The sequence below is a fragment of the Podarcis erhardii genome (genome assembly GCF_964252035.2).
Source record: "Podarcis erhardii genome assembly, chromosome: 11".
In the NCBI taxonomy this organism is placed as follows: domain Eukaryota; kingdom Metazoa; phylum Chordata; class Lepidosauria; order Squamata; family Lacertidae; genus Podarcis; species Podarcis erhardii.
The window spans coordinates 33178811-33191731 of NC_138501.1; the positions used below are offsets into that span (position 1 = coordinate 33178811).

The 12921-nt window shown below is 37.5% G+C and overlaps 1 protein-coding gene across 11 annotated transcripts in view; it reads right to left on the reverse strand.

Annotated features, from left to right (window-relative positions):
* MAST4 (microtubule associated serine/threonine kinase family member 4) overlaps positions 1-12921 on the reverse strand; it is a gene marked incomplete at its 5' end in the record, with an annotated part of 210082 nt that overhangs the window by 61768 nt on the left and 135393 nt on the right. For 7 of the 11 annotated variants that reach the window (XM_081880685.1, XM_081880684.1, XM_081880680.1 and 4 more), the window contains 3 exons: positions 398-418; positions 3703-3772; positions 10275-10363. In XM_081880685.1, the coding sequence (XP_081736811.1) occupies positions 398-418; positions 3703-3772; positions 10275-10363 (180 nt within the window). The remainder of the gene's footprint in view (positions 1-397; positions 419-3702; positions 3773-10274; positions 10364-12921) is intronic. The other 4 variants (XM_081880686.1, XM_081880683.1, XM_081880689.1 and 1 more) reach the window with 1 other exon arrangement.

Consider the following 12921-nt stretch of genomic DNA (forward strand, 5'->3'; position numbering starts at 1 on the left):
AAATAACATACACACGATATGCACTGTCTGCATCCAACACAACTGATAGCTCTGTGATTGCTAATCAGTGCCGGGGGGGGGGGGCAAAGCAGGTAAGCTTGCCAGCACAATGGTGAAGAGAGCTTCTTCAATGCTGTCTTCCTGGGCTCCAGTGGTGAATGAGAGCCTTTTACATTTTTGTGACTCCTGTGACCCGTGTATGCAATAAGGTTACATAGTGCTGCTTAACTAATAGTTAATCAGCTTTCCCCACCCCACTTCAGCAACACTGTTTTGAGAAAAAGGGAAAACCCTGGCTTGGCTGGTTTGTTTCTAGGTAGTTGGCAATCCTAGTCAGAAATTTACAATCAAATTAACAAACCACAAAAAGAGAGTAGTAAGTTTTCGTGACAGTTACCTCTCGTTTCGATGCCCATGACTGCATTATAATTGCGCAAAGTATATTTAAAAAACAAATGAAGAAGTAGAACAACAACTTTCTAAATATAAGTGCATGACAATCAGCATAGACAGCTTCAAAATATATGGGGACGTACGCTGCATGGCATTTTGCAAAAGATCTTTCAATTTTACAACAGATGTTAAAAGAAACACAACTCTGGGGTGGGGGATCTGTGGTACTCCAGATTTTGTCATGTTACAACTCACATAATCCCTGATCAATATCCATGGCAGCTGGGGCTGATGGGAGTTGGGAGTCCAACATAAGGAGGGCCTCAGGTTCTCCATCCCTGACATAACTGAATGATGCAACTTTGTTGTTTATTCAAAGCCCATTCTCTATCTTTTACTCAACTTTGGTAAGTGCAATGACCTGCTTCTATTTACACAAACACCCTGTTGGTGATTTTTTTCATAATGCTACAGCAAAGTGGTGTCATACCAAGGTGACTTCTAAAGTGGAAGTCCCATGAAGCCCTATTTCCCCTGAAAAATAGGGAGATGCCAGTCTTGCTACGTTTCCAGAGAAGGCCAGAAGAGCAACCAGTGGCATCCATTCAGTAATAGGATGTATGAACTTTTGCTTATTAGAAATTTGTTGTGTTTTAAAGAAAACTGCTGTGTTGAATAGATCAGTAGTTCCCAATTTCCCCCCCTGTGGACCACTTGGTTGCTGAGGGTCTTGGTGGACCACTTAATTATTTTTCTAGTTGTTGGAACAATTGTAACGTGCTGTGTTAGATGCTGTAATGTTTTTAATTGTATCTTTACAAGCATGCCAAAGACCTTCTAAATGAAGTTAATGGACCACTGATGGTCTTGTGGACTAGACAGTCACCCCTTTCATGTTACCATACTATGTTTTTTGGTCTGCCAACTTTTTCACTTGCATGGTGTGAAAACTAAGTCTCATATTGTGATGTATCCTCACATATATTTCAGGATCCGTACTATATGCACAGAAGTCAGCTAGAGTGATGACAATTTCACTCATATTGGAGAGGGGTAAATAGGAAGGGAGTGCTGGTATAATGGCACTTTGCCACTTCTAGCATGCTCATTAAGCTAAGAAAACAAAGCAATGAAGAAAATGCATTGTGTAAGACTTGCTCTAATCTAGAAGGCAGGGGGACGAGAACCTCTTTCTAAAGAACAGATTATTTCCTCACTGAAAAATAGATTGTTGCCGAAAGTAGTAATTCAGGGAGAAACATTTCTATGAACACAAATATATAATGTTAAATATTTAAAACACATATCCTAAACACGTAATGGCAGTAGTTAGGTAGACGTTTTTTTCAGATTTTTGAGATGTACAGTTCTTTTAAATGAACAAAGTTTGGATGAACCAATCACTTTTCATTCCCAAAACTCTTGGGTTGGGCTTTCAATAAAAAACATGTGCATAAGATCCTCTGTTTTATTCTATGAGCAAGGCAAAACTTAGTCTTTATAATGGGAAATTCCTATATACAAATAGAAGAAGGGGCATTCCTGGCTTTGAATTTTGCCCATGGTAACAGTCACAACTCAGAGAATCAATGCAATTTATTATGCTACAGTTCTATTTTTTTCCTATTGGTATTTCCTCTGGTGTATAAAACTGGCACACAATGTAAATTAGTTTTCAATCAGCTATTCTGAAATACATAGTAGTGGTTTATGTTTCTGAACAAATATGAAAAGAAGATGGAAAATAAATTGGGAAGGAATAGTATATCCTTAAAGAAAATGTTGGAAGAATAGAAACTGCAAGATAAATCAATCGGAATTTTCAAATAAATCTGTATATAATCAAGATGTAACATTTTATGCATCTGTCTCTCCCAACATTAATACTTATATGGTTTTTATAAGGCCATGACAAATGGAATTGTATTCAGGTTTGTGGCTTTCTTCTCACTCACCGAAAAAAGAGAAAGGATCACAGGCAAAAACTGCAGGAGACTGCAGTTATTTGGAGAAGAGGTATTTCTTACCCAGGTTACTGAATCCACTAGAGAAAGGGGGTCATTATCCAGCATTTGACAATTATCATGTTTGAACATTCCAGTTTTAATGTTATTTTCACATCTATTTATGGGTGCAGAGACAGGTGGGAAGGAAGGTGTAGCATTTGAATTTCATGCTACATATCAGCTGGTTATCTGTGCATGCTTCAGATAACAATTTTTTAGAAACCACTGGTTACTTTTATATAGAATGGGTTCATTTTCTTCAGGTGACCAACCGATCACTTATACTGATGCAATAGTACTATACAATCACAAATGCATCTTCCAAGAACTATACAAAAATTAATCCTCACAAAGGTGTTCCTAGGTAGACAAATACTATGCCAGATGAGGCAGGATCCACTCTTTTTCTAACACAACTTTCACTCTGTTGTATTTTCTGGGTTTCATTCTGCTAGGGGCATCTTCAGCAGTGGAGTCACCCTAATCAACAATGGCAGCTCTTCTCTGGGTGACTCACTACACAGCATTGTGGCTTAATTAACAGTTCTGCAGAATGACAATGTAGTGACAATCTCTTTTGACAGATTCCCATACTGTACTCCACCCCAGTTGGCTCCTTTCAGTGTAGTAGGAAACTGGTTTTGGAAATCACTGAGGTAGATAACTCCTTCAGTATTTCCCATAACAACACACGTATCATTACAGTTGTGGAAGAGCTAGTTTGAAGTCAAAGGTCTCTCTCTCAAGATGCCGCATTAAATAGCACATACCAATTTATGAGTGGAAGGTTTTAGAATGTACTGATACCTATCATGAGAAGTGATGGACTCTCCTTCCTTTGATGTTTTTAAGCAGAGGTTGTATGGCCATCTAATCAAGGTGAGATTCCTGCATTGTAGGGTTGAACTAGATGACCCTCAAGGTCCTTTCCAACTCTACAATTCTGGGTTCCTATAATTCACTAGTACAGTTTTGCAAAGGCTGGATTACAGGCCGCTGTAAATTCTATACGTGTTTTCTAGTCTTTTTAAAATTAATTAAGTTAAATTAAATTAAATTACTATGAAGGAAGGGAAAGAGGTGATAATCCTGGTTCTTATATGAATGAACTTTAGATATTGCAAGAAATTAGCAGTGTAAAGAAGCAAGTTGTGAAGACTATTATAAATTGAACTGCATTTTAATGCAACATATATTGGTGTTTCTTACCTCCACCAGCATATTATAAATGCATAAATGCAAAGCGAAGCATGATTCCCCACTATTAATTATGACACATCAAATACACACAAACCCATCCTACCTTCGTGCAAAAGAAAAGTGGGCTGAGGCACTAGGAGAAAAATTTCTAGGGCTATCTTGAGGACTGCTCCCTGGTGAGAAACAGAAGAAAGTAAGAAAATTATTTAAAGTGTCGTACAATCATAGTAAGACTCACTGAAAATCCTCAGAAACCTATTTTGCCCTGATTATCATTTGTTTGTATAGCACTTAATGCGTATCGTGCTTAATGACAAAGTTTGTCAGATAGTGTAACCTTCAGGTTCTATTCCAGCCATATACATTGGGCTCGCTTGGTGCTGCCCTGACTCCTTTTGTTATGGAGTGGCATATAAAGTAAATAAATAAAATATAATTATCTAAAATGTAAATAAAATGGAAGCCAGACTCTTAACTTCCATCCTGCTTTCTATCTGTGGTTCTTTAAATATTTTTTAAATGTGTTTATTATTTTATTCATTGAATTTGTATACCACCCTTCATCTAAATATTTAAATATAACATAAAACATAATATATAACATAAAAATACAAAACAAGAACACAAAAGACATAACAAAATAAAAAATAAAAACAATTATTACATCATCTCAACCAAAATTAGTTCACCACAGCTACAGAAATATTTCTGTTTGGGGGGGCAGAATATTAAGACTGAAACTCTGCTTTAAAAAAAAAAGTATATAAAATATGTATATATCTGTTCTCAATATATCAGCATTTAAGGACATTTGCAATAAACACTGATATCCACAGTTTAAAAATGTTATTTCTCAACATTTTTCTTGCCCCCCCTCCCCCTTTAAAAACCATTCTATATGCCAACAAGCAAACCATGAAAATTCGATAGAAAGTTATTCCCAGGGCTGGTAAGACCAAGGCATGGGGAGGTGATCTTAAATGATATGAAGATGTGACTGCTCATTGTGAAGAGAACATTTCCTTTGGGGCCTTGTTACTTTCTCACATTAGACCACTCAACCTGCTGCTGAACACTGAGAAAGCTTGGCAGGCAGCTGTTGAGGGAAAGTTCACCACTATTTGAGCCTGCCTCTCAGCATGCATAATTAGAGCATGTGGTCTGTCTACAGGGGAAACGTAAAGGCGACACAAGCAAGAATGTTCTTTTTATGAGCAGTGGTGTCTGTCAAGAAATACATAATCATCTTTCTAGAGAAACACACAACCCACTAAGTTTTTGATAAGCACACAGTCCAATATATAGAAACAAGATTACACTGTTCAAGGGAATAAAGTTGAGTTATTGCACGCAAGGTTTGTCTTTTTCTATTTGACAACATTATTTAGTTTTAAAGGTAGCAAATAATTATCCAGTGTGTGTACTAAAGAGTAATGCACTGCAGATGCTTAAACAGTAATTAACCAGTGGTCATAATAAACACTAGAGTTCTACTAGAAAATGTTAATTATTCAACTACTGTATAATTATTCTATTATAGTCATTCCTCAAGATTAATTTTGGTCATCAAAGCAAATCTCAGAGGTGTTCCGGGCTCCATTAACCAATTTGGTGTCGACACTCTATGGTCCACCCTGAAGGGCTCTAATGGCTGATTACGCAATGAAGTGATGGAAGCAGCAAAGTTGGCCCTGCTCACTGCCCACATGGTTATGTGCTCCAACACACATTTGGTTTTCTTCATAGCAGAGAATTCACCACCTGTGTTCTACATGGTCTAGCACATGTCTCCCCAGTATACCAGGGGCAGAGAATGTGTTCCACATTCTCAGAGAGGACACTCAGTACTTCTGGCCCTTTGCAACATGCCATTTCACAGCAAGATGAGAGCCTCAGAAGGATCACCAGCTTTATCCACCAGAAAATTCCCCAGAATGGTCAGGAATCCATCAGAATCCATAAGTTTTGGGGGTTTGACCATCCTAACTGGGGGCCCACCTCTGAAGGGAAAAGTTGGTAACATCACCCACACTTCACTAGAAAATCTTGTCTTGAACTCTTGGGGCAAATAGATCTTAAGCAGAAATCTTATGAGGAAGATGCTTGGAAGAACACACATCCCTACAGCTGAAGATTTGCTTTTGCTGAATATATTGATTTTTATTTAAAACTTTATTGCCTTTGCCAGTCACTAAACTCAATATTTAGATGCAAAAGAGTTCACAGCATGTTGCACAGCTGACTCGTTTAAGTATTCAAATAACTCAAACAGACGGCAAGAAAACCCAGAGACAATAGGAATAGGAATCATACTGCTGCCACGATTTAAGGCGTGGCATTTCAGAAAAGCAACTGGAGTCTCATCTATGACCTTCATCGCTCACAGCATTTCTCTCAGTACTCATCCACCTATCTGCAAGTCAATACCTGAGAGGCTTTCAAATGACAACCAGTGCCGGTTAATTGTCTCCCCATATGTGCACTGCTTCCTTATTACTCAAATCCTGCTGTTCTCAGGGATTTTGCTGGCTGTTCCAGCTTTCACACATTTCATTTGCTGTCGAGACTACTACTGACATTTCTGGCCAGATAAAGTAAACCTGATTGGTAGGGTCAGGCATTATATAATTAACACTACAATCTCCAGGGAGAGGCAAACACTGAGAGCGAGTAATCAGTAGTTCAAAATACTGTATTTAATGGCAATATATTAGGAGCTGTGTTGCATACATGTTGCATTATGTGAACATATTCAGAATGCAGAGCTTCAGAAATCCTGAAGAACTCTGAGAGAGCAACTATTGCACTGACTATAGATTATTGCTGTGCTTTAGTGCCTGGAACAAGTGTTTTGATACACAGACGGTACTAAGGGAGATTAATAACTGATCTTTTAGATTATACACAGGATCAGTTAGAAACCTTGTTGTTACCACTTGACAACTCTCTTTAATGCCTATCCGCATTTATCATCATAGCCACAAAATACACTAGTAACTACTCAAATTTATTAGTTTGTAGTAATCTGGCAAATTTTATAATTCAGGCAACTATCCAGGAAGCTATCGTCTCTGTTTTGACACCCTAGAATGTAACTATGCTGCAGATGGCAGAAAAATTATTTTCCAAGAAACTGCCAGATGATTTATGTGAGAAAAGGTTTCAGAATATGTTGCTGAGCTTGATTAAATGTAGATGATCCCAGAAGATAACAGAACTCACTACAGGAAAGTTTCCTATCTCTTATATCTGATTATCTATCAGAACATGTAATTTCTGAAAGGAAAATGTTAATTTTTCACTAAGTGGCCTTGTGGCACTGGCGGCAGGCTTGCTTTGAAGAAAGCTTTCAATTCAATGTCTCCAAACAAGCCCCTGGGAAAGAGTGTTTGGGAAAATTTGAACCTACAGAAATGTTGGTGGCTGTCAGTACAGTACTACAATTTATTTGTATTACATATTTTAGTTGGTCTATATTATGTCTCCTAATGAAAAAAAAGCATAAAATCAGTACTGGAAAATGACAGTTCCCAAACTGTAAATATATTTCTGATATATAATTTTGTTGTATAGGCATTTTGATTTGGTAAACTTTAGTAAGATTTGCAGTGAATTCAATGTGTAACTTATCAAGTATTAATGTTTCACAGAAGTTCTGTCATAGTACAATTGCTTTAAAATTACAACCATAATGTTATTTTCTTGTCTCTCCTTCTGTCCTCATATTTTATGTTAATGCTTAAAGACTCCATTCTTTGCTTAAATGTATTTCTGTATGACACTGCTGTCTCTCATTTCTTTCATTTGAATTGTGTGAACTGAGCATTTTATGTGCATGAAGCTTTCAACCCAGAGCTGGAAAAACAGTTCCATTTTAGGAACCAGTATCAATTATTTAGGCTAACTGTGAATGGAAATGAATATATATTTGTGATCAGATATTATGCGTGCGATCAGCTATGTAGAATCTTTTTTCTATACAAATGCAAATTGAAAATCACTTAAAACCAAAAGGTTTTTTGTGAAAATGTCAGATCCACAACCTGATGATACCTTTATTCCCACCCCCACCCCCACATGCTGGTGTTTTTCCTGTGAAACACTGTTAAGTCTGAGGACCTAGAGAAAGATTAGTTTACTCATTTTTTTTTAAAAAAAATAATATTTATTACTTTTAAACCTTACAAACAAGAAGAAAAAGAAAAGGAGAATAAAGAAGAAAAAAAGGGGAAAAAAGAAAAAAACAATACAATACAATATATAAACAATACACCACACAACATTAACGCATTAAACTAAACAAAACAGAACAAAAACAATTTAAAAACATACATCATACCATTTCAATGCCTTATCTTTCATTCCCTTGTTTCATCGACTTCCTCTCACCTCCCTTTTTGTATTCCACTTCTATTAATTGTTTCAGCAAATCCTTTCCATCTTTCACTATTTTCTGTCATATAAATATCTTAACTTATTTTAACCTTATTTCCATTAATACTATAATACTCATTTATGCTTAACTCCTTATAACACTTCTACTAAGGCCATATAATTTCATTCCAACATTTTTCTAACACTCATTAATTTTACCCTATTTCTATAAATAAACTTTAAACTTTTTCCAATCTTCTTCCACCGTCTCTTCTCCCTGGTGTCAGATTCTGCCAGTCATTTCCGTCAATACCATATAGTCCATCAACCTGGTGATCTTCTGTCCGAGGCTCTTAACTCTTTTCCAGGTCCCTTCTGCAAATCTTCTTCGTATTTATACATACACTTTACTTTGTCTTCTGCTGATCTTGTTCTTAATTTCCTTTCTTTGATGCTGAAGAGTAGGTCTCGGGGGAGCTCCAACCTAACAATGTTTTTATTCCTTCTCGACATGTCATCCACATCTCCGTGGTTAAAACTAAAATCCAAAAGATATTTCAGGACGTGTTTCAAAGTCCCTCCAAATCTGCAGGTCCCCACAACTCCAATTTCCTCCTGACCCAGGTCCAGATCCCAAAGGTCAGTAAATCCCTGCATGAGGTAATCTATCCAACTTTCCTTCTCCAGTCCAAGCAGGGTTCCAATCTGACTTTCTCTGAATTCAATCATAGAGGGCAACAACTTGTAATCATCAAATTGCCTCTGTAAGGCTGGGGCTCTCTCCCTCTCCACTTGTATTACTTTAGGTTCAACAACCACAACTTTCTCCCTCGCTTTCTCCACCATTTCACATGTCAAAGTAGATTCCTGTATCGGTTCCTGAATAGTTTCTGTGTAGATGTTCACTTTTTGTCCCAAAATATCAATTTTAATATTCATCACATCCGTCTTCTTGTGGAGCTGTTCCAATGACTCACTTATCTTGCATAGTGCAATCACTAAGGCTTCTTCTGTCGACATTCTCAAGCAATCCAAGGTCAATCTCACGGTTTTCTCTTGCAGCTGGAGATTCCACCAGCCCAACTCTTGTAACAATTTCAAAGGCTCCCTCTAGAGGGAAACAATTTCTGTTTGTATCAATCCTTTTAAGCACAGTTCAAGCAGTAAAATTAGTTTCAATTTTCAGCTACTTTCACTCCTTTTTAAATGCAGGAGACAATGAAAGCAATGTATTTCTCTTATTTAACTAACTGTCACAGTCAATGAACTTTCCCAAAAACGTCAGTCTTACTAGCAGTCCATTTCCAGGTTCAGAGCGGTGGTGATCCAACTTTCTTCACTCTCTCCTGCAGGCTTACGCGATCCAAAATTTCCCCCCTCTTCTCCTGCCTCTAAGGGGGGTTTAATGATTTTAGCCAATGGAAGTTGAATCCTTTACATAGGACTTTCCAAGAGTTTAGCTTGCAAATTCTTTGCTTCAATCTATTTACAAAAGGGGAAGGCGGACTTCCTGTTTGAAACCTCACTGTTTCGGTGCCAAATTAAGACGTTTAAAAATCCAATTTTCCGTTCTACTCACGGGTAGTTGTTTAGAATCAAATTGTCCACAGGAAAAAGTCAGCGCTCTCCGGCAACAGCAATGCGGCTTCACTCCGTGAAAGAAGCGATCAATTCGGAGCACCGCGCCGCTCACCCCATATCGCTCCGGATCCCCAAAACCGGGTTTCCCCGTGAGTAGGGGAGGCGCAAAAGGTGCCAGCCGAATCCCACGTTCACAGGCTTCTCCCGCCTGTGATTTTTAGTGGGTCTCCGCCTTCGCTGTGGCGGCCAGACCCTGAATTCCACGGAGCAAGTTCCTCCCGATCAGAGGAATTCCGCCATTGCTGGAGGCGCTAACCCGGAAGTCTCAGATTAGTTTACTCATCAACCTGTCTATGTACAGCATTAATCTGCAAATAATTTTCAGTGTCTCTGCTATTCGAAATAAGGTGGGCAAGGACCAGAGGGATGGCCTTCTCTGTTGCAGCACCTTTTTAATGAAATTTGTCTGGTCTGAGCACCAGGCAAATAGCTTTTTATTTCCTCTGGACTTTGTTACCTAAGGAATTTTCTGGTGTTGCTGCTGCTAAAACTTACCATTAATGTGTTTAAACCAGCATTAAAAACTAAAATTTCAAACTTTCATTCTAGTCTGGTTCCACAGTGATCATTGGAATTGCAAGGGTACCCCAACCCAGTCACGCTATATAATTACAGACTACAATATTTCTCTCTTAAGTCTATAGAAACAGTGGAATTTACCTGCATGAGCTGAAAGTGGCGAATGGGGCCGGGGCATAGCTGGGGACTGTCCATTGCATATCAAACTTTTTCGGTTACTTGTCCGGCAACTGTAGGAAGAGAAGAGAATACTTAAAGTACAAATGGTTCAAATATGTAGCATCCCAACCCTCTTATTTAATTCAGAATTACTATCTTGTGATAGGCATTCTGAATTCAGGGGAGAGGAGAAACCCTAGAATTATACCACACACTGAATGTTAAATGAGTTATATCCCATATATCAGCAGGAGAAAATGCATTAAGGTTAATTATAACCACAATTTTAATGCAGATATTATCCCCAAAGAAATCCACCTGCCACTATGACATTACATTATTAACACTGACATTTGATCTGATACTGAACAACAGGCTTATTTATAATACATAAAAATGTCAGAAGAAAAGATGACCATTTAGAACCACCATTTGATACATGGATTTCCTAATTCCATCCAGGGCAATAATCTATCTATCTTATGATATACTAATTAAAAATCTAATTATTGAAGCAAATTTCACATCTGCGTCTTTTTGTAAATAGACCAGGCACATCCTGCAAAGATAAATGTGTTCTTTCACTCACATTTTTCATCTCAAGCACTGCAAATCACTATTTTTCTCCATTACAGATAATTATGACATGAATGGCAAACACATACATCTACTAAAAAGCAGGACTTCTGCAGCTTTAAGTGAATTCATACTCTTGTAATTATAATCAAATACACCTAAGAATATCATCTTCCACCTTGAAACACACATGTAAATTATTTCCCCTAAGATAATGAAATTGTGAATGAGCAAAAATGTGTGCATCAAATATGTTAACATTTGGAATACAAATTATTCCATTACAACATCTTCAGAATGAACATAGGAAACTGCCTGATCATACTATTTGTCATACTATTTGTCAATCTAGCCTAGTACTCTGACTGACAGTGACTCTCTGGGGTATCAGGCACAGTTCTTTCCCATCATCTGCTACCTGATTCTTTTTAACTGAAGATATTGGGAACTATACCTGGGGCATTCTGCAGTGAAAGTATATGCTCTGCCAGTGAGCTATGGTCTGCTTAAACTAAGGAAGGGTGAATGCATACATTGAATTCACACTGTAAGTCTTCAAACACATACATGCGCGCACACAAGCAACAAAAATGCAAATAGCTCACACTTCTATAGGCAAGGAAATAAAACACTGATCAAGTTCCTGCAGAAGGGTAGTATCCAGCTAAGTCATACTCAGAGTAAACCCATTGAAGTAAACAGACTTACAATAAATTCATCCTAAATCAATCAATTTCAATGGACCTACAAAGAGCATGACTTAGTTGGATACCACTCAATCTGTTTTTGCAGTGGCATAGTTGTGGAGTTACAACCCCATGTAAGAAAATCCATCCGTGGAGGCCAATAATATGATTTCAATGAGAGAAGCCATCTCCCAAATAACACAAATAAAAACCAAACCGAAATAGGATTTTATCTGCTCCGAAAACAAGTGGTAGATAGGGCTCTGAACATGAGTGTTCTACAGCAGTGGTGTCAGAACTTCAAATGCCTTTCACAAGTTTCTAGTTCCTTAAAGAAACAGAAGTATTTGAGTACTCTTGTTAAGGAACCATAGTCTACTCAGTACTCCTAGGCAAACATATACCTTCACATATATTTCCTGTAAACTACTTTCACCACTCAGGGATCCAATTTTAAATGTTCAAACCACAGGTTTTTTTGTTTTTGTTTTACAGTTCTGCTAAATGAGGACCATTTATTACATTATCGTTTTGCTTTAAAACACTGCTATATTCAGAACAGCTTATATTTAAATGTCAGACGTCTATTAAAAAGAAAAGTATGGCATGTCTGTTTCTACATGTAAAAAGACATGCTGCCCTATTTATTTAATTGCCTATTAACTGTTAAAATCAACTTAGTGCTGGTGAGAAAGGTCACATTTGAAACTGAATATTGTTAGTGTACTAAGAAACCACTAGCAATTCTTATGCCCTCCCCATTTCACACTGTTTCATACATGGGCTACAATCGCTTTGATCATCATTTAGTGGCTATAGGGAAGGCTCCACTAGCTGGGGGTTTTTGCACATTGGATAAGAGGTCATCACAACTCAAACCACCAACAGCTGGGCAGCAGCCTTCTGTCAAACCCCTCATATTACATGAATATACTAAGGGAGCAGATCAAACACATAAGGACCCATAAATCAATATTTACATACAATCACGTTGCAATGTGGTGCTACTAAGTGCAGCTTTCAAGATAAGGCAATCAGCAGCACAGATAATGGCCCTGTTAGGTATGCTACCATTAATGTTTCTTCTTCAGAGAGACTCGTTTACTATAAATACATGGGTAAATTACTGGCAATAAAGGTTAATTGCTAAAAAGAGCTGGGTGAAAGGAATGTGCTGGCAGCAATTGCTTTTTATCACGCTTTTCACTTGAAATCTGACATCTGTTTTAATCATTTATAATAATTTCATTTTAACATCCTTAATTATTAATATTTACACTTGTAATGAAGATGGATATATGGGCTGTAAACTATTATGGCAGAACCTTTAACAGCATACACTGACTATTGTAATGTATCCCTTAATT